The 21,787-nt window shown below is 35.5% G+C and overlaps 3 protein-coding genes across 4 annotated transcripts in view; 2 read left to right on the forward strand and 1 right to left on the reverse strand.

Annotated features, from left to right (window-relative positions):
• Window positions 1–1,656: 1,656 nt before the first annotated feature.
• Window positions 1,657–7,247, reverse strand: cetn4 (centrin 4). Its single transcript, XM_084133104.1, has 5 exons — window positions 7,126–7,247; window positions 5,784–5,939; window positions 3,833–3,961; window positions 2,073–2,210; window positions 1,657–1,909 (listed from the first exon to the last, which is right to left on the reverse strand). Exons 1-5 carry the CDS (start codon window positions 7,126–7,128, stop codon window positions 1,820–1,822), a joined length of 516 nt encoding a protein of 171 aa, XP_083989230.1. The 5' UTR covers window positions 7,129–7,247; the 3' UTR covers window positions 1,657–1,819.
• Window positions 7,248–7,388: 141 nt separating this feature from the next.
• bbs12 (Bardet-Biedl syndrome 12) lies at window positions 7,389–11,650 on the forward strand. Its single transcript, XM_084133102.1, has 2 exons — window positions 7,389–7,471; window positions 9,763–11,650. Exons 1-2 carry the CDS (start codon window positions 7,418–7,420, stop codon window positions 11,422–11,424), a joined length of 1,716 nt encoding a protein of 571 aa, XP_083989228.1. The 5' UTR covers window positions 7,389–7,417; the 3' UTR covers window positions 11,425–11,650.
• A 635-nt stretch (window positions 11,651–12,285) lies between these two features.
• The window catches only part of tbc1d9b (TBC1 domain family member 9b), a 36,515-nt gene continuing 27,013 nt past the window's right edge, over window positions 12,286–21,787 (forward strand). For both annotated transcript variants that reach the window (XM_084133096.1, XM_084133097.1), the window contains exons 1-4: window positions 12,286–12,551; window positions 13,722–13,832; window positions 16,841–16,959; window positions 18,789–19,017. In XM_084133096.1, the coding sequence (XP_083989222.1) occupies window positions 12,434–12,551; window positions 13,722–13,832; window positions 16,841–16,959; window positions 18,789–19,017 (577 nt within the window). In that variant the 5' untranslated portion in view covers window positions 12,286–12,433. The remainder of the gene's footprint in view (window positions 12,552–13,721; window positions 13,833–16,840; window positions 16,960–18,788; window positions 19,018–21,787) is intronic.

Here is a 21,787-nt window from a genome sequence, read left to right on the forward strand (position 1 = left end):
TTGTTGGGAAAAAGCGGCCACCCTTATGGTGCATCAGAACAACATTGAAACCATAAACTTTTCAGCAAACTTGTCTGGTTAATTTTTATGTTTATAAATGAAGATAAATATATATATAATATATATATATATAAATTATTATTTTTTTTTTTTACTCTGTATAACTTACAGACTCCTGACATGTTTTGACATTATTCAATCGCCTTCTTAGTTTTTACTGTATTTGTGGGACTGTTCAAAAATGAAACATGTTGTGCAATCAAGTGATTCTCAGTTCAATACTCGTACTCTTGACCTTTGATTCATCCTGGACTTGAAATGGCAATCAACAACTATTTGGTGTTTAACGAATGTTGTGATTTGTTGTTATTGAATATTGTCCATTGCTGGCTGAAAAATCCCACATGTGGTTCTGGAGGAACTTTTTTCAGTTTCGTCTTGCTCAAGACTAGAAGAAGAAGGCAAATAAATGTGACTGAAAGTGAAATTTCCTAAACCCGTTTTCATGATTAATATTAGCAGTATCATAGATACCAACAGTTTTCCTGAGCTGAGATTTGTCTATCCAGTTTCAGAAATGATCTAATGTTTGGGCTGTGTTTGTTTAATCCCTTAAAGTCCCCCTTTAGTCAATAATTGTATCCCTTAAAACTCCACCAAAATGACATATTTAAATGTTTTTTTTCCTGTAAAAAAAATTCCTTAATGCCTTAAACTAGCTTGAATATAACTACGCCCTTGCTTCATTTAATATACGCGGATATATGAATATGCTAATTAGCCCCGCCTCCACTCACTCACCGCAGCTCAGAGATCCACTCGGCCAGCTTACTAAGGTAAACTGCACAATGTTCTCGCTCTTTACGACGTCAGACACATATCGTAATAAATATGATTAGCCTTTTGTTTGACTATATTATCAAAAAGCTAATAATGTGTTGCTAATGTTACAAAACCATGTTCCCGTTCGCATCTCAGTCAGACGCCGTCTAACAATCATCAGAAACGCTTTGAACAACTCAGAACTTCAGTGGAGAAAGGCATATAGTTCATCATAACATCGTAATATACATCATACACCCGCTTTATTGCTAAATCTACACAATATTTCATATCAACAGAAAAATATAGCAATATAACCTGGCTTCTCTCGAAACTCCCCTGCTAGTTCGCTGTTAATGATATGCAAAAACCCGCCGGCACGTTGATCTGATTGGTTACAAGGTAGTTTGTGATGTCAGAAACACCAGCGATTTCAAAGCGTGTTTTTGAGTCTGTCTTTGGTTCACTGCAGTTTAAATTTTAGTGTTGATTAATTAAAAACACCACATAGATATATATATAAAAAACATTAAAAGCTGGATTTTAACTACAGCGGGACTATATATATATATTTATTGTGTCTAAGACAAAGTAGAGAAAGTTTTTATGCCAAACCTCCAACATTTGGTTATGAAAAGGATTTCCACTTTAAATTCACCAGGATTTAAAACTAGACAGCGGACGAAATGCTGTGTCTCAAAAGGACATGTTTACATGTTTCTATATCCATATATATATATATATATATATAAAACATATATACTTTTTATTCTCATGCATTTTTCACTTTTGGGCTTGGTCATTACATAGAGACACTGTGCAGACACTGACAGGACAGATTCAAATACATTTTTATTTAATAATAGTTTACAAAATATGTATAGATTAAAATATTTTTACAACCTTGTAAAAAAAGAAAGAAAGCGACACAAAACAACACTTCAATTCCCTTAAGAGGCTTCTAGACATAATAGCTTTAGTGAGGGTTACGAGGGATTCAGTACAGACTGGTCTTTTTCATGATCCGCAGAAACTCCTGCTCATTAATCTCTCCGTCACCGTCTCTATCGGCCTCGTCGATCATTTCCTGTTTAAAAAAAACACACTTTAAATAACAATCTTCAAAAACATGTTGTGTTTCCTAAAGATGTCAGCTGTTCCTCCATGATGAGGGATCTTATCTGATCTTATGTCATGTACCACGCACTGACTAACACTGACTAAAGCCATCGTTCTACACACACACACACCTGTAACTCCTCGTCTGTGAGGTTCTCCCCGAGCTCTTTGGCCACTCGCTTCAGATTCTTGAAAGAGATTTTCCCTGTGCAGTCGTCGTCAAACAGCCTGAAAGCCTTCAGGATTTCCTCCTTCGAGTCCTTCTCACTCTGTAGTGAAAGATAAATGTCACACAGATCAATTTAGTGTAGGAGTTCAAAATCACAGAATGAGTAATTATATATCACAGTAACGGCATACAGCGTCAAGATTTTCATTTTTGCTGGGAATTTAAAGGTACGCTATTATACATTTTTTGCTCAAAATCAACTAAATTTAAATAATGAGTCAAAACATCACCATTCCTTCTTCCAAAACATGTTTTTCACTATGATAAACATAACATAACATTATATAATACATGGTTATTGTTGTAAACTAAAACTATTAAAAACATTGAAATAAACTGAAATAAAATATTAATAAATATTGGGGGTGTCACAATATATTGCAATACAAAAATGCATCAATATGCATTGTGGATAGTGATAATATATATTGTATAGTTCACCCAAAATGAACATTTCTGTGTGAGTTTTAGTGTCAGAACTACATTAAACTACTATATATAATGTTGAATATAATGTATAATAATGCAACTTTTTTGCACTTTATTTATGGCCTCTCTTCTTTAAGATCTTTTTTCTTATCTTTGATTTACTTTTGGATCTACGCACCGCAAGAAGATATTACTCATCAGTTAGGCACTAATGTTTGGCCTGTCTATCCCCTTGTTTCATTATAATGCAGTGGGGGAATATCTGTGGGTCCTGATAATGCCAAATATCTGATGTTACCAGTAAAAATATATATTTAAATATATCTAGTCAGTGACCGAGATCAAGCATATTTGTCTAAAATAACTCTGTGTTTTCATCTTCAGAATCATGAATATTGTTATTCTGGTGTCTCTATTGTCCTGATTGGGTTTCCAGCATCAAGTCCAAGCCTATTCATTTACACACACACTGTAATACCAAATTTAGCATTTTAATGAACAGTCCATTTTTTGTTAATCTTTTATCATATGTCTTGGAGTATCGCAATAATATCGTATCATGATACGTACTGAATCGTGACATGAGGGTATCGTTACACCCCTAATAAATATGATAAATATTAGTTTAAAAACTAAATGAAAATTAGAAATGTGGCAATAAACTGAAATGAGTTGAAGTTGAAGCACTAAAAGTATTAACTGGAAATACAGAAAAGCTGAACTAAAACTGAAATAAAAATAAATTAAACCTAAATAGCAATATTTAAATAAAATATTTAAAAAAAGCAAAAAATGTATAAAACTACAGTTAAACTATAAAATAACACTGAAATAATACAAATTATATAACCATGTTAAAGCCTATTTTTGGATAATCTATAGTATGAAATACTTTACATACTAATTTCATTTAAGTTGCGAACTTGATGTACACAAACAGAAAATATCAAATTATTCATCTTTTTTTTTTTAGAAGTCAGTGCAAAAACAGCTTCAAAAAACACTGAAACAGTGAAACTAACATTATAAAATGGATAGTTTCAATTCAATTCATTTCAATCCGCCACTTCTGAGCTCTTCATCAGCTTGTTCGGGACTCGTTCGGGACTTGTGAAAAACAGTCATATATTCTACAGTGGTATAACACCAATTCCAGAATTATATGAGAGATTAATGAGAGATTATTGACGTCATCATCTGAGGTGAACTACAGTGGTTAGCTCTCAGACTTACCATTTTCTGTGTCATCATAGAAAGGAAATCATTGAAGTCGATAACGCCCGATCCTTCCTTATCAATATCAGCGATCATCTTTTTTATCTCTTCTTTCTTTGGCTCAAACCCCAGAGCTCTCATTGCAACCTATGGCAACAAGTCAAGTAGTGTGTTAGTAGCATATACAGTGCAGTGCCTGTGAAAACCAGCATGATTTATGTTTCGCCTCATTTTTAAACTTAAGTCTGCTTAAGGAAAGTCAATATAGGCAAAAACATTTATCAGTCGCCTGATTTGTTATAACATTTTATTCCTAAAAACATGGTGAAATGTTTCTTTTTTCTTTTTCTGGCTGTTAAAAATCCACAACTAATGTCAACAAAATGAAACCTGGTTTTATCCATGTTTATCTTGGAATTATGATTTATGCAAATTGTGCACATTTAATTACACAATCACTCATTTGCATATTTAAACATAACATTTCAGAAAACTTGTAATGCACCCTGCTGTTGTTCTAATGCCGTATGCTGTTCTTTCTTTATCAAGCCTCAAAAGGAGACTTTAAAAAAAATGTCTCGTCCATATAATGGATAGCGATGGGTATCAAGGTTGTTTTTTTTTTTTTAAAGACGCGAAAGTATCACAGAATGATCCGATGTTACACGTGTTGTATGTATATATATATGTATATGTGTATGTATATATATGTATATATGTATATGTGTATATATATGTATATGTATATATGTATATGTGTGTGTATATATGTGTATATATGTATATATATTTATATATATATACAACATATATATATATACACATACACATATATATACAAATAAATATATATATACATATATACATACACACACATATATATATATATATATATGTATATGTATATATATATATATATATATATATATATATATATATATATATGCATGTGTATGTGTATATATAAGTATATGTATGTGTATAAGTGTTCTGGAGTTATATGATAGGGTTTTGGGGAAAACAAACCGAAATTGAATGTATAATTGATCCTATCTGTTGATCTTCTGTGCTCGACTGCGTGTTCATGAGACTCTATTAGCGCCGCAGTCACTCCGACTCACACAGAAAAACACACACACAAAGTTATTAGAAATCAAGATTAATAATAACACAACATGAAATCCCCAAAAAAGTATGTTTACTTTCTTCATATGTATGTTTAATATCTCCAGACTGATGTCAGTCAGAATGACAGTTAACTTCTTGTTACGATGAACACAACGGATATATTCAACGGATATATTGTATTTCATGTCGTGTATTTATTAATCTTTATTTCTCACAGCTTGAGTGTTTTTCTGTGTGAGTCTGACAAGCTCAGGATCTTCGTTAAATTATACATTCAATTTCAGTTTGTTTTTCACTAAACCCTATGGTATAACTCCAGAACACTTGGAATATATACGACACGTTTCATTCTGTGATACTTTTGTGGGTTTTTTTTTAAAAGCTTGATGCTGGTCTCTATTCACTGCCATTATATGGACGAGTGTGAGCGGGACTTTATTCTTATCATTTCTCCTTTTGTGGTCATAATGGGCATATGACATTAGAACAACAGCAGGGCGAGTAAACGATGACTTAATTTAAAGGCATTTTAGGGTGAACTTTCCCTTTAAATGCTTGAAATTAGATTTGAAGACAAAAATAAATGATGCCTGTAAATAAATCTGCTTACAAAACTGTTCAATAGTCTTTAAATATGTGACATTTTGTCAATAAATAATTCAAATTTCTGTTAAAAAGTAATATTAAAGATAAAAGTAATAAAAGTCTGTTAAAATTCCTATTAATGATAATTATTAGAGATTATGCAGGTAGCCTCATGGTACATTCATTAGCCAGAGTAAGATTAGTCATCTCGTGCTCTTTATCTCTAGCTAACGTGAGGGTCTCAAACCCGTTCTACCTTGAGTTCCTTCACATCTATGCTTCCAGAGCCGTCTGTGTCGAACAGGTCGAACGCCTCTCTGATCTCCTGCTTCTGTTCCTCGGTCAGCTCTGGTTTGGGTCCTGCTCTCTTCCGCTGGCTCGCGGTGGCACTGGGTTTCCTGAAGCTGGAAGCCTTGTAAAAAATGAAGACAGAGAGAGATTCAGCCGTGCTTCCACCAGAGGGCGTTATCATACTGTTTTAATGAGTTTTGTTTGAAATTATCATAAAATAATCATGAAATCAGACTATAAAATGAAGTAAAAATTCTGTCCCTGTTGCAATAGAGGAGGGATATCAGATATGACTGAGTTCCCTATCCTGTGTTTCTTTTTGTATATTGTATGTATTTCAGCATGTTTTATAATTATCTGCACACTATTTAGACTATTCAGTTACACTTTATTTTAAGGTGTCATTGTTACAGTGTAATTATATATTTAAGTACTGAAAAAATAATAAGCAACTACATGTACTTACTATAGGGTTAGGGTAGGATTATGGTTTGGTTGAGGGTTAGTTGCATGTAATTATGCATAATTTACTGTTATTACTATGGTAAGAACATGTAACATGTAACAAGGACACTGTAAAATAGTGTTACCGACTATTTATCTATCTATATGTGTGTGTGTGTGTAATGCATATATATATATAATATGTGTGTATATATACACACATGTATTGTGCTTGTAAGGTAACGTTATCCTTGAGTGTCATGTAAGGCGCCTATAAATAAAATGTATAATAATTACACACACACACACACACACACACACACACACACACACACACACACACACACACACACACACATATATATATATATATATATATATATATATATATATATATATAATAAAGCAGATATTTTATATATATGTTTATATATTTAATATATATATATATATGTGTGTGTGTGTATTTTTTTCTTACAGGGATAAATAAAGGTTAATTAATTAAATCACGTTTACATAAGTTCTGTTACTTGGTAATCTGTATTTGGTGGAGGCTCTAAGAACTGGATTAACGTTAGTTTTCATAATCACACATTTAATTAATTAGATTCAGGCAAACACATTTACTGTACAGCTTGGAATATATGTGCCTCAAAAAATGTGTATAAATCATAATATACAATAAATCGCATTGTTTTCGCCATTCATCTCAACAAATGAAGTGAACGACAGTCTGGTGGTTTCCCTAAGAACGCCAACAAGCTAACAGCTTAGGCTAACAAACAGCGCATTAACCTTTTAACTAGTTTATGCAGACGTGAATTCATTCACAAAGTTTTAAAAGTAACCTAAACTATACTTACCATCTCGAAAGTATCAGCAGAACCAAACCACAGCTTTACAACTTGCGTGATCTGATAGTAAACAAGAGAAGGAAATGCTGTCGTTGGTTTCCTTGAGCGCGTTTGGATGGGCGTGGCGTCTGAGTAAGTGACAGCAGATTGATCCAATAGAATGTGTAGCTACTCTTTGAATTACGTATTCCACCAATCAAACTTCAGCGGGCGGGGTATGTTAGATGTAATTGACAGTTTAGTTCGTTTGGCGTTCGTCTCTTAGCAACGAGCTTATGGCAAGCGTAGTGGTGCAGTGCGCATGCACATGTCAGAACATGGACACGGTTGTAAACAATACAGCTCTGCGTTGAAGGTTTGTAGTTTTGGTTTGATTAGAGCATTAAATACGACAGCGTTAGTTTATATGACTCGAATTTGATCCCCAGATAGTTTAAATGCTTTGTTTTGCCTGCATAATATAGAACAGAAGCTAATTTGCTAAGAAGACATTTCGGGATACATAACTCGATGTTGTACAGAAAGAGTCTATTTACTAATTTTACCTAATATATAACAGCATTTGCTGTCTTTATCAACATATTTTATGCATACTTAATCTAACTGCAGTCATCTTTGTGAAAAGTGTGTGCAACATCCACGTAACTTTGCTTTATTAAATATAAAATGGGGTCTTAAAGAATAATTAATATTCATAAAATATTATCGGACGAGAACATCAAAATTAACTGAGTTTTATAATGACACTATTGTCTTCTGTCATTACTGAGTAATTTTGCAACATTAATACTGTAATTTCCTGTTACAAACAATCAGTATGAAGTGTTAGCCTAGATGTAAAGTGTTAATGTATGTCACTGTCATAAAAGTGTCAAAAATCAGTGTTTTTCAACAGGATTTGCTTTGGGGCCCATATTTTACAATTGACAGACTCAAAACAGTAAAGTTATAATAGAAAATGTCATTTTAAGGTTTCATGCTTTCAGCAGCCAATAATTAATCACAACAGAAACTGTTTATTTCAAGAGACAGATGAATTTGATTGGAAGATATTGCAAGCATTGTCTGCTTCCCTTTAGAAGTTGATATATATTTAGCTAAATATATGTATATATAAGTATATGTTTAGTTACATTTTATTATTTGCATTAAGCATTGTTTTTTCCTTCTACCCACAGCCTTATCTACACACAATTTAATGATCTAAAAAGACAATTAGCCCTAAAACCTGCAAGCGTTTGGTAAAAATGGGCTATAATAATAACATTACGTGTGCTGATTTAAATATTTACGTTATATTTCATGACCTGAAATGTTGAAAAAAGTTTGAAAATGTTGAAGGTAACGTAGAATAGAACATTTTTTTTAATACAAAAAAAAAAATATGTGCAAACAAATTATACATTTACAAATTATTAAGTCTAATAAAGGGTTACAAAAATCCCTCAAAAAGAAGTGAAAGATTAAATTATTCAACTTTGGATAATTTTTATTTATGTATATGGTAAGTTGCATTTTATTATTTGCATTAAAAGAATTTTCTTTACAATTAGCCAATAAGCGTTTGGTAAAAATGGGCTATAATAACAACATTACGTGTGCTGTTATAAATATTTACGTTATATTTCATGCCCGGAAATGTTGAAAAAGAATGAAAATGTTGAAGTTGACAGAAGATTTTATTTGTTTAAATACAAAAAATACATACAAATTATAAATGCACAGATTATTAAGTCTAATAAAGGATTAAAAAAAGGAGTAAAGGACTAAATTATTCAACTTTGGATCATTTTTTACTTATGTATAGTATATGGTAAGTTGCATTTTATTATTTACATTTAGCATTGTTTTTTCCTTCTACCCACAGCCTTATCTACACACAATTTATCTAAAAAGACAATTAGCCCTAAAAATCGCAAGTGTTTGGTAAAAATGGGCTATAATAATAACATTATGTGTGCTGATATGAATATTTACGTTATATTTCATGACCTGAAATGTTGAAAAAAGTTTGAAAATGTTGAAAGTAACGTAGAATAGAACATTGAACATTTTATTGTTTTAATTTGATGTTTTTTCATACAAAAAAAATACGTGCAAATTATACATTTACAAATTATTAAGTCTAATAAAGGGTTACAAAAATCCCTCAAAAAGAAGTGAAAGATTAAATTATTCAACTTTGGATAATTTTTATTTATGTATATGGTAAGTTGCATTTTATTATTTGCATTAAAAGAATTTTCTTTACAATTAGCCAATAAGCGTTTGGTAAAAATGGGCTATAATAACAACATTACGTGTGCTGTTATAAATATTTACGTTATATTTCATGCCCTGAAATGTTGAAAAAGAATGAAAATGTTGAAGTTGACAGAAGATTTTATTTGTTTAAATACAAAAAAATACATACAAATTATAAATGCACAGATTATTAAGTCTAATAAAGGATTAAAAAAAGGAGTAAAGGACTAAATTATTCAACTTTGGATCATTTTTTACTTATGTATAGTATATGGTTAGTTGCATTTTATTACATTTAGCATTGTTTTATCCTTCTTCTCACAACCCTATCAGAACACAGATTAATGATTAAATGATTAGCAATATTATATTAACCAGCATGTCATTATTCCTCTTCCACAGATGTCTGGAAGTGTCGCTCAGCGCCGCCATATTGGACTCCAGCAGTTAGAGGCCATATCAGCCTCCACACACACCTTCCTCGGCCCCAACAAACACCTGAAGTTCATCCGGGATGAAGACGCTGGGGATTCGGTGTTGGTCAGCTCCTGTCCTCGTCTGCTCCAGCGCCTCGAGTTGGACGGCTCGGTCGGACAGCTTCTGCATGAGACGGTGCAGGCCCAGCAGAAGCTCTTCCGCTCCGGGACGGGCGCGCTGGTGTTTCTGGCTGGAGTTTGGAGTAGAGTTGCACTGGAGTGTCTCAACAGAGGGATAAGTGTGTTGGACATCAAAACAGCCATGAGTAAAGCACTGGAGGTGAGTCTGCAGGTGTGCAAGCAATCGGCTGTAAGTGTGCGAGAAGTTTCCTGCAGGAGACTAAAGGAGCGCAAACCCAGTCCAGCTCTTAACTCCGAGGTGCAATGCAACCCTCATAATCTCATAATCAAACACAGCAGACACTTCAGTTCACACGATGCACAAACTGAAAACACAGAAACCGCCGTGAATGACATGACCAGCATAGCAGAAGCCGTCAGCCACGGATGCAAAACCTCAATGCATTTAGTTTTAAAAGCGTGCGAGTTGCAATCCAAGTTGGATATCCAAAAACTGGTCACGTGCTCCATCCCGGGCCCGTCCGAGGAGCGCTCGTGCGTGTTACACGGGTACGTCACGCCGCTTTCAGTCCGGCAGGCCTCAGTGGTTCAGAGCCTTCAGGGTCAGAGGTTAAACATCGCTTTAGTGAGCGGCGACTTGAGCGAGAGATATCGTCACGTGGGCTTCAACAGGCCTGCTAACATCACGCGCATCACAGACTGCGTGAGTCTGGAGGAGCGTTGGATTGAGAAAGCATTGAAGATCCTGCACGAGTTCAGCGTGGGTGTTGTGCTCGCACACGGCGTGGTTGATGTGAAGCTCAGAGATCGCTGTTCAGGCGTCCTGGTTATCGAAGGCGTTAAAAGCACCGTTTTGAAGGACTTCAGCACATGCACAGGCGCCGTCCCGGTTTCCTACATCACTCAGCTCGACGAGCGCTGCGTGGGCCGAGGAGTGACGGTCAGTCGGTGTGAGGAACATGAATCCGTCGGGATTGTGATCGCGGACACCGATCTGGTCACGGCCGTCATAAGCAGCTCTGTTCCTGCTAAACTACAGATCCTGGAGGATCAGTTCTGGAGCTGCGCGCACCGGCTGCACCAAGCGCTCAAAGATGGGAAGCTCCTGCATGGATCGGGAATCACTGAGATCCTCTGCATCCACCAACTACATCAATACCGGCGCACAGAGACGGAAAACCCGCTGGAAAACCTGGTGCTGGAGCTGATGGCTGAAGCCTGGATGGACTACGTCTCCACTTTGATGCTGAACAGCGGGTCGGTGGCGTTGAAAGCTGAGGCTTGGACCGCGATCGCACATCAGATGAGACGTTATGAAGATGGAGAACCCGTGTTACGGGCTTTTCGGGATTTTTTGGGGGTTGGTGTGTATGATAACATGACAGTGAAGTCTGAGGCCTGGAGAAGAGCTCTTGATCTGGTGCTTCTCGTGCTTCAGTCTGACACTGAGATCATCACAGGGGGCGGTGGAGGAGAAGAGCTTTACCATGAGCTCATGTATCTTTGACATCTGCCACTTAATTAATAGCTTTTTATCTGCATTATAATAATAATAATTATTTATAAATCAGGATGGATTTGAAACCAAACAACTTTTTTTGTTTTCATACACTCTTCATCTCTGAAGATCCTTTTCCAAGAAGCTCAGCGCCTGAAATGTTTTGTAAAAACGTGCTGCAATAATGACAACATGTGCTGATCTAATGTAAAAATAAAATAGAATTGAGCATGGATGTTTTTGTTTTTTATTCTTTCTTTTTTGTCTGATTCTTTTCATACAAAAAATACATCTAAATGTATAATAATAATTAATTAATTATAATTTCTTATCTATCTATATGTCTATCTATTCATTTGTTCTATCTATCTATCAGTTTATCTATCTGCTGTCTGTCTATCTATCTATATTCATTTGTTCTATCTATCTATCTATCTATCTATCTATCTATCTATCTATCTATCCATCCATCCATCCATCCATCCATCCATCCATCCATCCATCCATCCATCCATCCATCCATCCATCCATCCATCCATCCATCCATCCATCCATCCATCCATCCATCCATCCTTGGGGCGCAGCTGTAATTTCCATTCTAACCACTTATGTTTCTAGGGTACAACACTGCCGCCACCTGGACATAAATGTACATTGCATCTCAACGCTTAATACTACATTTACATCTCAACTCTTTTAGTGAATAGACTAAATTATATATATTTCAAAATATTGTAGTCAAGGAATAAATCAGAAAAAATATGATTTGTTTGTATAGCACTTATCACAATAAATATGATTTATATTTAATTACCAATTATTATCCATAGTAGTACGGACTTTTATTTTGAAGTGTCATTACCTCTAGCGGCTCACGGTGGTAGGGTTCGCTCGCAGTCGCAGTGAGTTTGGGCGGCTCATGCAGACAAACAAACATCAGCTGAGTCCCCCGTCCATTCTGGCATGATTAAATCTCGCACATTTACCCCAGCAAGAGAGTAAAAGAGCCCGTGAAGCCATGTGGATTACCCCGGAGGAGGTGTTACTGGCCAACGCGCTGTGGGTGAGCGAGCGGGCCAATCCGTACTTCATCCTGCAGAGAAGGAAGGGACACGGGCGCGGAGGAGGCATCACGGGTACGACACACACTTTCATACAAATATAAACCATCGCTGCCGTTTGCATGACAGATTACTCATGAATCGTGGAGTATAGTGTACTGAGAGATTTATGCGTGCTGCTGATTCACTGGAACATCTGTTAGTGGGGTTGTTTAGGTTGCATCTCTTCATTGATGCTGAGTTTGCTTGCGTCATCTGTTTATTTATATATGACATTACGTGTAACGTTTAGTATGGTTAGTGCATGGTGTAATGCTGTTTTCCCCCCCGTTATTGTTCAGGAACACAGTAATACATAATAAATAATAGATGGTTGAAATTATAAGTTTAACATTTCTTGGTGCCTCATTTTTATAACACACAACTTGCTTTATTTATTTGTTTTGACCTCAGTTAACTTGTAACCCCTCAGATATGATGATCCTTCGATATTTAACATTCTCCTCAATGATTACATGAGATATATATATATATATATATATATATATATATATATATATATATATATATAGACGTATGCATACATACACACACACACACACACACACACACATATATATATATATGTATGTATATATTTGAGTTTAATTGCAGACAAATCTCTCATCACAAATGGATTGTGTGTCATGAGAATGTAGTGACTTGTATTCCCACATGAGAAAGACATTCATATGTGTCTCCTTGTCACCTAAAACCAAACAGACAAAAACAGCCGAGTCCCTCACATGACAGCAGAATGACTGCATTCACCTCTGAACCCGACTATAAACTCAATTGCATTAGTTAGACCTCAGCATTAACCTGTTGTTGTCTGAAAGTTGCGTCATACGGGTGAGATTGTTATGAGTTGTGATGATGAGTTAATAACACGTTTGTGTAATATTCAGTGCTTTATGGATCACAATTTTGCTTTTGAAGAAGCTGTAGTGTTTATCTCTCCATCAGAATCAGGCATTAACTGACTATGTGACCGCCGTAAGAGGAAGTCAAGACGTGTGTGTGTGTGACGAATGTCTTAAATTCCTCTGAAACTCTCTCTCTCACGCGGAGGAGTGTTTATCTGACAGTGTGTGTGTGTGTGTCAGCAATGAGAACTGAAGAAAACCAGTGTGGCTGTTATTGATGTTTCTCCCTCCCTCATGTGACGTGACCTATGACATGCTAACCCTTCTCTTTTTCTCCCAGGTTTGCTGGTGGGTACGTTGGATGTCGTGTTGGACTCCAGTGCTCGTGTGGCGCCGTACAGGATCCTGCACCAGACGGGAGAGTCTCAGATCTTCTGGAACATCGCTTGTGGTCTGTACTTAAAGGGGTGGTATAATGCCCTTTTCACAAGATGTAAAATAAGTCTCTGATGTCCCCAGAGTGTGTGTGTGAAGTTTTAGCTCAAAATACTCCACAGATATTTTTATATAGCATGTTAAAGTTGTCACTTTTTGAGGGTGAGCAAAAACGCACCGTTTTGTGTCTGTTCCTTTAAATGCAAATGAGCTGCTGCTCCCGGCACAGGGGGCGGAGCTTCAAGAGCTTGTGTCCTTTTACCTCACACACACACACACTGAAAATTTCACAAACTTTTAGCCTTTTATGTTCAAACCGAAGTCAGAAAGATGGAGAGACAACATGTAGACAACATTTCTGAATGGTTAATTGATGAATTTATGCAGCTGATGTGTAGTTATCTTCTAGTCATTGATTAGCATATTCTGTCTTGATAATCTATAAATCGTGTTCAGGGGGCGGGGTTTATGTAAATTCTAGGGTTGGTGATGTCACTAACCCGGGAGGAATGTGGTGTAGTCTCTACCAGCCGTTTGTTGTAGTCCTTAAAAAGCGATTTCTTTAAAAGCAAATATCTCCCTTTGCTTTGAACTTTGAGCGTTGTAACTTTGCAGATGTTGTTTATGCTCAAACAGCAACATTACACACTAACTAAAGTTAGAAAAGTCAAATCATATTCAACCTAAACTCGCCATGAAACGGATGTTGAACTAGTCTTTTCTGTCCTATTGTGACCTATATACCTAGGGCCTAAAATTAGCACTCGCCAAGCAGCAAATGCGAGTAGAAATATGAAACTCGCCAGTTGGCCGGTAACATTTTTATGAATTCTAACAATGCAATGTTGTGAGAACATGAACGTAAACAAACGTGAACGACGCTTGGGATGGTTGACGGGCCAGCGCTGCATCATCACAAAAGTTTAATATATAAATATATTATGTAAATATAAATATATTTACTAAATATAAATATTCAAGCGCAAGAAGACACAAAAGGAGCTCATTTAGTTATTTGTGCTCTGTGTGGAAAGTTGTGTGTGCATCCGAAGCATGCGCGAATACAAAACTGAGCTCGCTTTCACGTCTTCTTGCGCTTGAACGGACAAATTGCACAAAATTTTGTTTAAAAATAGCGAGTATACTAGTAAACATGGTTATATCTTAAGTGAATGTAAACAGTTGAGAAAGTAAACGCATGTGTATCAGTATATTAGATCGGTGCATTCGCTCTTAAAGTGACAGCATCCTAATATTCCTGCAGTTTCTAATGTTAATCAAAGAAAGAAATCACTAACTGCTCTTGACTGAATAACTTTTGTAACTTTAAAAAGGATGTTTAAAGACTGTGCTGTTATTTTACATTTGCTTTGTTAAATTTCTGTACCTGAAAAACCTGAAAAGCACTGTTTATTTCATTTGTATCTTTGTTCTATTGTATTTATTTGTGCTATTGCTTATAATTTGGTTATTTGTTCTTATTTTATTACTGACTGTTTACTTGTCTTTAGTAATGTTTTAAATTGATATTAGTTTGGCTAGTAGTTTTAGCTGTGGCGTCGAAACTGGAATAGAGGATTGTTAGTTCTAGTTTCATGGCTGGTAAAAAATATTTATGGCGATAAATTTTCTTAAGTTGTCAGTCACGTGTTTTCAGTAAACGAGGCTTTGCTGGTTTAAATCTGTTTTAAAATGTTTCGAATTTTTAGATGTTTTGCAGATCTCAGTGTCTGTCTGGTTTTAACTAATTTTGAATATGTTTTATAATGTTGACATTTTAATGACACATTAGATTAATAAAAAAAGAAAGTCTCTTATTGGCCTGATTAGCCAATCCCTCCATAAAACACACGATAATTAATAATTAAGTTTTTAATAAAACGAACACATATCATACAGGCACTTCATGGTTAATTGTATTTGATTATTTGTAGAATGCATTTAATATGTTACACTTTACAATTGGTTTTTAAAAGGAATCTTTATGCATGTTTGCACTGAGTTTTTGCTGCATTTACACAGATTTTGTCAGCATGCAATATTTGGAGCATTAATATTTGCAATATATTTCGAATCAGTGAATCAAATTCTTTTGATGTTTCAAAAAAGCTCAGTTTCTACCTAGTTTAAATCAGTAACCATAGGTAATTAAACTAGCAGTTATTATTAGTAGTTATTAAACTTTGTGAACTGCACTGTTTGTGCTACAGACATAAATTATATCTAAAAATACAATTTAAAGCATAACACTAATGTGAGATGCAATGGCCAAATGCAGATGAACATAAAAAAAAGCTAGTGTTATTTTGATATCATTGATATACTATTTTGAATTAGATTTTATTTTTTATATTTTCTGTCATTTAGTAAAAGATTGTTTTTGTCATTTTTATTAGTTTTTATTTTAAATGTCTATATAGTTTTTAGATCATTTATTTTTTAGTATTTTTAATACTTTAACTTAAGTACTTCAGCAAAAATGAAGAAGTTTAGCTGGAATAAAACCATTTTTTTTTTATTCATATTTATTTTATTTCAAGTAATGACGTATTTAAAATGGTTTTAGTTGACGATAATAACCCTGGACGGGCCTGTCTCCATCCACCCGGAGTACTCGAATGATTAATCCATCAAAATGACAAAAGTGCACATCTGTTAACTAGTTCTGATTGTGTGTTTAGGTGATCAAGAGCCCTCGCTCTAGATAACAGTTGATTTGTCCAGATTTGTTTAGTCAGGTGACACATGGTTTTTAGTTTTCCTGAATAGTCACTCTTTGCCTTAACAAGTAGTTTGTTTTGCCCAGGGCCATTTTGTGTCGACATCTCAGCGTCGAGAACAGTGATGAAAATCTGGAGAGTGACTGTGTTGTTGAGTCACATGACCCACATTAACATTCACTGTATCTCGTCGTGTAAACCTCGCCTGACCTTTAAACTGCAGTCCTGAATCTGAGTGACATATTAAAGGCTGTGCCACAGTAAACACTGCTCTGATGGATGTGTGTGTGTGTGTGTGTCGCAGGCTCGTCTCGTAAGGAGATCACTGAACACTGGGAGTGGCTCGAGACAAACCTACTCCAGACTCTGTCCATCTTTGACAATGACGATGACATCACCACCTTCGTCAAGGGCAAAATACAGGTGAGATTTGTTTAATTTGTCAAAGTTAATATATTAAAATATATTGGAGCTGTTAGATTGACAACATTTATTTTCCTCACAGATTACGTTCAACTAGATTCTCAAATATTAAGGTCTAAATTAATACGTGTGAAAACTCGCTTGCACTTTTAGTTTGTTGCTAGTTGCTATTTCTTATTAAAAAATGTTTTCTATATAATTCATATATACAGTTTATATATTTCATCTGGTCATTTTAAAATATAAAAGTGACAAAGACATTTTTGTTACTAAAGATTTCTATTTCTTTTGAACTTTCTATTCATCAAAGAATCCTGCAAAACAATTGTTTGTTTACTGTAAACTGTTTTCAACATTAATAATAATCATAAATGTTTCTTGAGCATCAAATCATGGGTTAAAAATGTCTGACATTAATTTAGTGATCAAATGTAGGAAATATGATAATATATTGTAATTAGGGCTGTCAAACGATTAATCGCGATTAATCGCATCCAAAATAAAAGTTTGTTTTTACATAATAAATGTGTGTGTACGGTGTATAATTATTTTCTACATATAAATACACACACATGCATGTATTTAAGAAATATTTGCATGTATATACTGTGTATATATATATTTATATTATATATAAATATTTTATATATAAATAACACATTTTCTTAAATATATATATGCATGTGTGTGTATTTATATATAGAAAATAATTATACTCGGTACACAGACATAAATTATGTAAACACAAACTTTTATTTTGGATGCGATTAATCACGATTAATCGTTTGACAGCCCTAATTGTAATTATAATTTAAATTGGACTACTTTTCAAATTGTATTTCATAAACATCTCAGGAAAACGTTATGTGGTGAATATAAATATTAATTTATTTTTGATTTTTTAATATCAAAAAATGACTTTCTGTTCCAGAACAGGGCGTTGATTTCATACATGTTCACTGTAGAGGACATCAGGACTTAAATCATGTTTATCAGGCATTTTGAGACACAACAAGAGAATATGGAAATAAATTATACATCAATAATCCTATGAAATATTGGATATTATTATTAAAATGTTGCTAATTATTACTCCCAATTATTACACTGCTTTTTTCATTAAATGTTGCTCCAAGAACACATTAATGTGCACATTAGATACAGTGTATAGATACATTGCATTGAATGGGAATATTAGTTTATGGCCATTTTACCCACATATTGCAAGGAAAATGGTGTATCAATTCATTCCATTATTTCTTTCATAACATAGTTGAGAATCATCTTTATACAAATTTTGGTTCAAAAAAATCCTGAAACCCCAAAATGTATTGGTGATTGAAAAAAAAAATCCCATTGTTTTTGCCTATACATATAATTTCATGTCATTTTATTTTTTAAACAACTTAGTCCTGATGTCCACTACAGAAGACATATTATAACGTATGAATAAAATATTATTTTTCAAAAATGTTTTTTTTTTTACCATTTGTTCTAAACAATGTGATGACATGAAAAAAAAACTAAATTCAAAAAACTTTTTTTTTCTGGGTCTCAGGAGGATATTAGAGTGATTTCTGAAGGATCATGTGACACTGAAGACTGGAGTAATGATGCTGAAAATTCAGCTATAAATTCACATTGAAAACAGTTCTTTTAAATCATAATAATATTTCACAATATTACTATTTTAACAGTATTTTTGATCAAATAAATGCCGCTTTGGTGAGCAGAAGAGACTTCTTTTCAAAACCTTTTGAACAGGTCTATCCGAATGCGAAACGTTCCTTAAAACACACACGTCATGTGAAGATTGTTCTTCTTTGCAGGGCATCATCGCCGAAGAGAATAAAAGCGGCAAAGCTCAGGAAGACGAGGATCCTGGGAAGTTCCGGGAAGCCGAGCTGAAGATGCGGAAGTTGTTCGGCATGCCGGAGGAGGAGAAGCTGGTGAACTATTACCCCTGCAGTTACTGGAAGGGCAGAGTCCCACGACAGGGCTGGATCTACCTCTCCGTCAACCACCTCTGCTTCTACTCATTCCTGCTGGGAAAAGAGGGTGAGACGAGAGCAATGTACAGTGAAACTAAATTTATAGGACAAGATAAACACGACCGGAACCAAAACAAACATGATTTTACAGAAGCAAACCGAGATATATAATGTATTCTAGTTGGGATGATTAAAAAGTTGTGACTCACTTACTTATTACTGTTCTGCACTCTAAGGCCGTGTGTCCATCAAAGCGTTTTAGCCAGCTGAAGTCTCTGCTGTAAACGCCTAGCTGTGGGCGCTTGAGAGCGTTTTTGCAGCGTTGTGTTTTTTCAGTTGAGACGCTTTGCTTGTTATGATACGGAATATCCGCGAAAGTGTTACTAGTGTCTCATTTCACACATATTTTGTTTCTGTGTTGATTCTATATTAAAATGTCGATACAATGTAACGTATTTTCTCTGGCTCTTGTTTTAAATGATTTTGTTCCGTTATTATGCCTGTTGTTGTCCTCTGTTGATGTTGTACAAGCAGAATGTGGCGGTTGGTCGGTGTGGTATTAGTCCCGCCCCTCCTCCACTGTGATTGGACGTTTAGGGTTAGGGTTACGGTTAGGGTGAACATTCTTCAACTCTCGGCGACTGGTAAAAAACGCTCAGCGCCTCGTTATGCTCATGGTGTTTTAAAAACACAGCACTCCCATTGAAAACAACTGAATAAATACATGAAAAAACGCTTTGGTGGACACAAGGCCTGAGCGTTTTTTTCACGCTGAAGTACTGAGCGCTTGGCGTTTTTTACAGGTCGCCGAGAGTTGAAGAATGTTCAACTCTGGGTAAAACACAGCGCTCATCACTGTCACTTTTTACCTAACCGTCCAATCACAGTGGAGGAGGGGCGGGACTAAAACCACACCGACCAACCGCCACATTCTGCTTGTACAACATCAACAGAGGACAACAACAGGCATAATAACGGAACAAAATCATTTAAAACAAGAGCCAGAGAAAATATGTTACATTGTATCGACAATTCAACATTTTAAATGTGTGAAATGAGATACTAGTAACACTTTCACGGATATTCCGTATCATAACAAGCAAAGCGTCTCAACTGAAAAACACAACGCTGCAAAAACGCTCTCAAGCGCCCACAGCTAGGCGTTTACAGCAGAGACTAGTGTTTTCAGCTGGCTAAAACGCTTTGGTGGACACACAGCCTTAGGCGGTTGGCGGTTGGTCGGTGTGGTTTTAGTCCCGCCCCTCCTCCACTGTGATTGGACGGTTGGGTAAAAAGTGACAGTGATGAGCGCTGCGTTTTACCCAAAGTTGAACATTCTTCAACTCTCGGCGACCTGTAAAAAACGCTGGCCGCTTCAGCGTGAAAAAAACGCTCAGCGCCTCGTTATGCTCATGGCGTCTTAAAAACGCGGTGCTCCCATTGAAAACAATTGAAAAAACACGCCAGCCGCGTGAAAAAACATTTTGGTGGACACAGGGCCTAAGAGGCTGTTTACACGACACCGTAACTAAAAAACGTAAAATGTTTTATTCGTTTTGGCCTTTCGTTTACACAACAACAGCGTTTTTGGTGCCTGAAAACGCAAACTTTTGAAAACGGGTTTCAAAGTGCAAGTTTTTGAAAACGGTCTACGTGTAAACAACAAAAAACGTGAATCTGTGAAGACGATAACGTCATGCACATGCGTGTTACATGTTCAGTCTATAGTGTGTCATCGCCATCTAATGGAAGCAGAATACAGGGTTTTTAATCGTTTTCACAGATCCGTCTGAATGGGGATCGTTTTGACTGGTGTCGACTTCTCGAAACTTCTCAGTTTTATGCATATCGTTGTCGTGTAAACGTACCCTCAATAATTAAATAAATGAGCAGGAGATATGATTTGAGTCGGCATGAATGGAAGTTGCGCTCTTCTTTTCTTCCCTATTGTGTCGTATATCCAAATGAAACAAGAAGAACAAGAACAAATGTGGGCGGGGCTTGATTTTGTCTGTGTGGAATTGATTGGATGGTTGTGGTTTGCTATTGGTGGATCTCATGTGAGTGACAGGTTGCCCCGCCCACATCATCAGAGAAGAGAAGGCATCACAGTTTCCACAAAATTATTAAGCAGCACAACTGTTTTCAACAACTGTAGATTTTGATTTCATGGTGACTTTCAATCTTTTTATTCTGTGCAAAGAAATAGTGTGTGCAGGGATTCAAGAGACATTATAGTAGCACATGAGATCTTGCTGTTAGTGGTCATTATACACAAGTATTCGACCACAGAAATACCAAGACTGAACAATAGGACTTCAGTGTTCTGGAGCATCATTTAGTGATGTCATTTGAGTCTTTTGAACTCTTGTAAAAAGGGCTGATTCATACTGAATTAAATGTTCTTTATTTAGTGTGAAATTGTATTAGTTCTTGCTGCTTTTCTTCTACCATGCTTAAAGGAGTAGTTCAGCCAAAAATGAAAATTAGCCCATGATTTACTCACCCTGAAGTCATCCTAGGTGTAAATGACATTCTTCTTTCAGACGAATACAATCAAGAGTTATATTAAAAAATGTCCTGGATGTCCATAAAAGTGCATCTATCCATCATAAAAGCAGGCATGAAAACTCCTCACCTTTCGGCGAAATTCATCGTTTTAAAACCAAAATGGGTCACCTACGTGATTGTTGCAGATCCGATGAGAAAATATTTGGGAGTGGGGGGGTCGTGAGAAAATCTTTTCAATGAAAATCTCAAATGAACATCGCGGAACTCCAGCTTGTCTGTGTTTTCAGATCATCTGCTATGGCAAGCCGTTTTAGCTTAAATTGTAC

Source organism: Abramis brama, assembly GCF_963993115.1.
Source record: "Abramis brama genome assembly, chromosome: 13".
NCBI lineage: Eukaryota > Metazoa > Chordata > Actinopteri > Cypriniformes > Leuciscidae > Abramis > Abramis brama.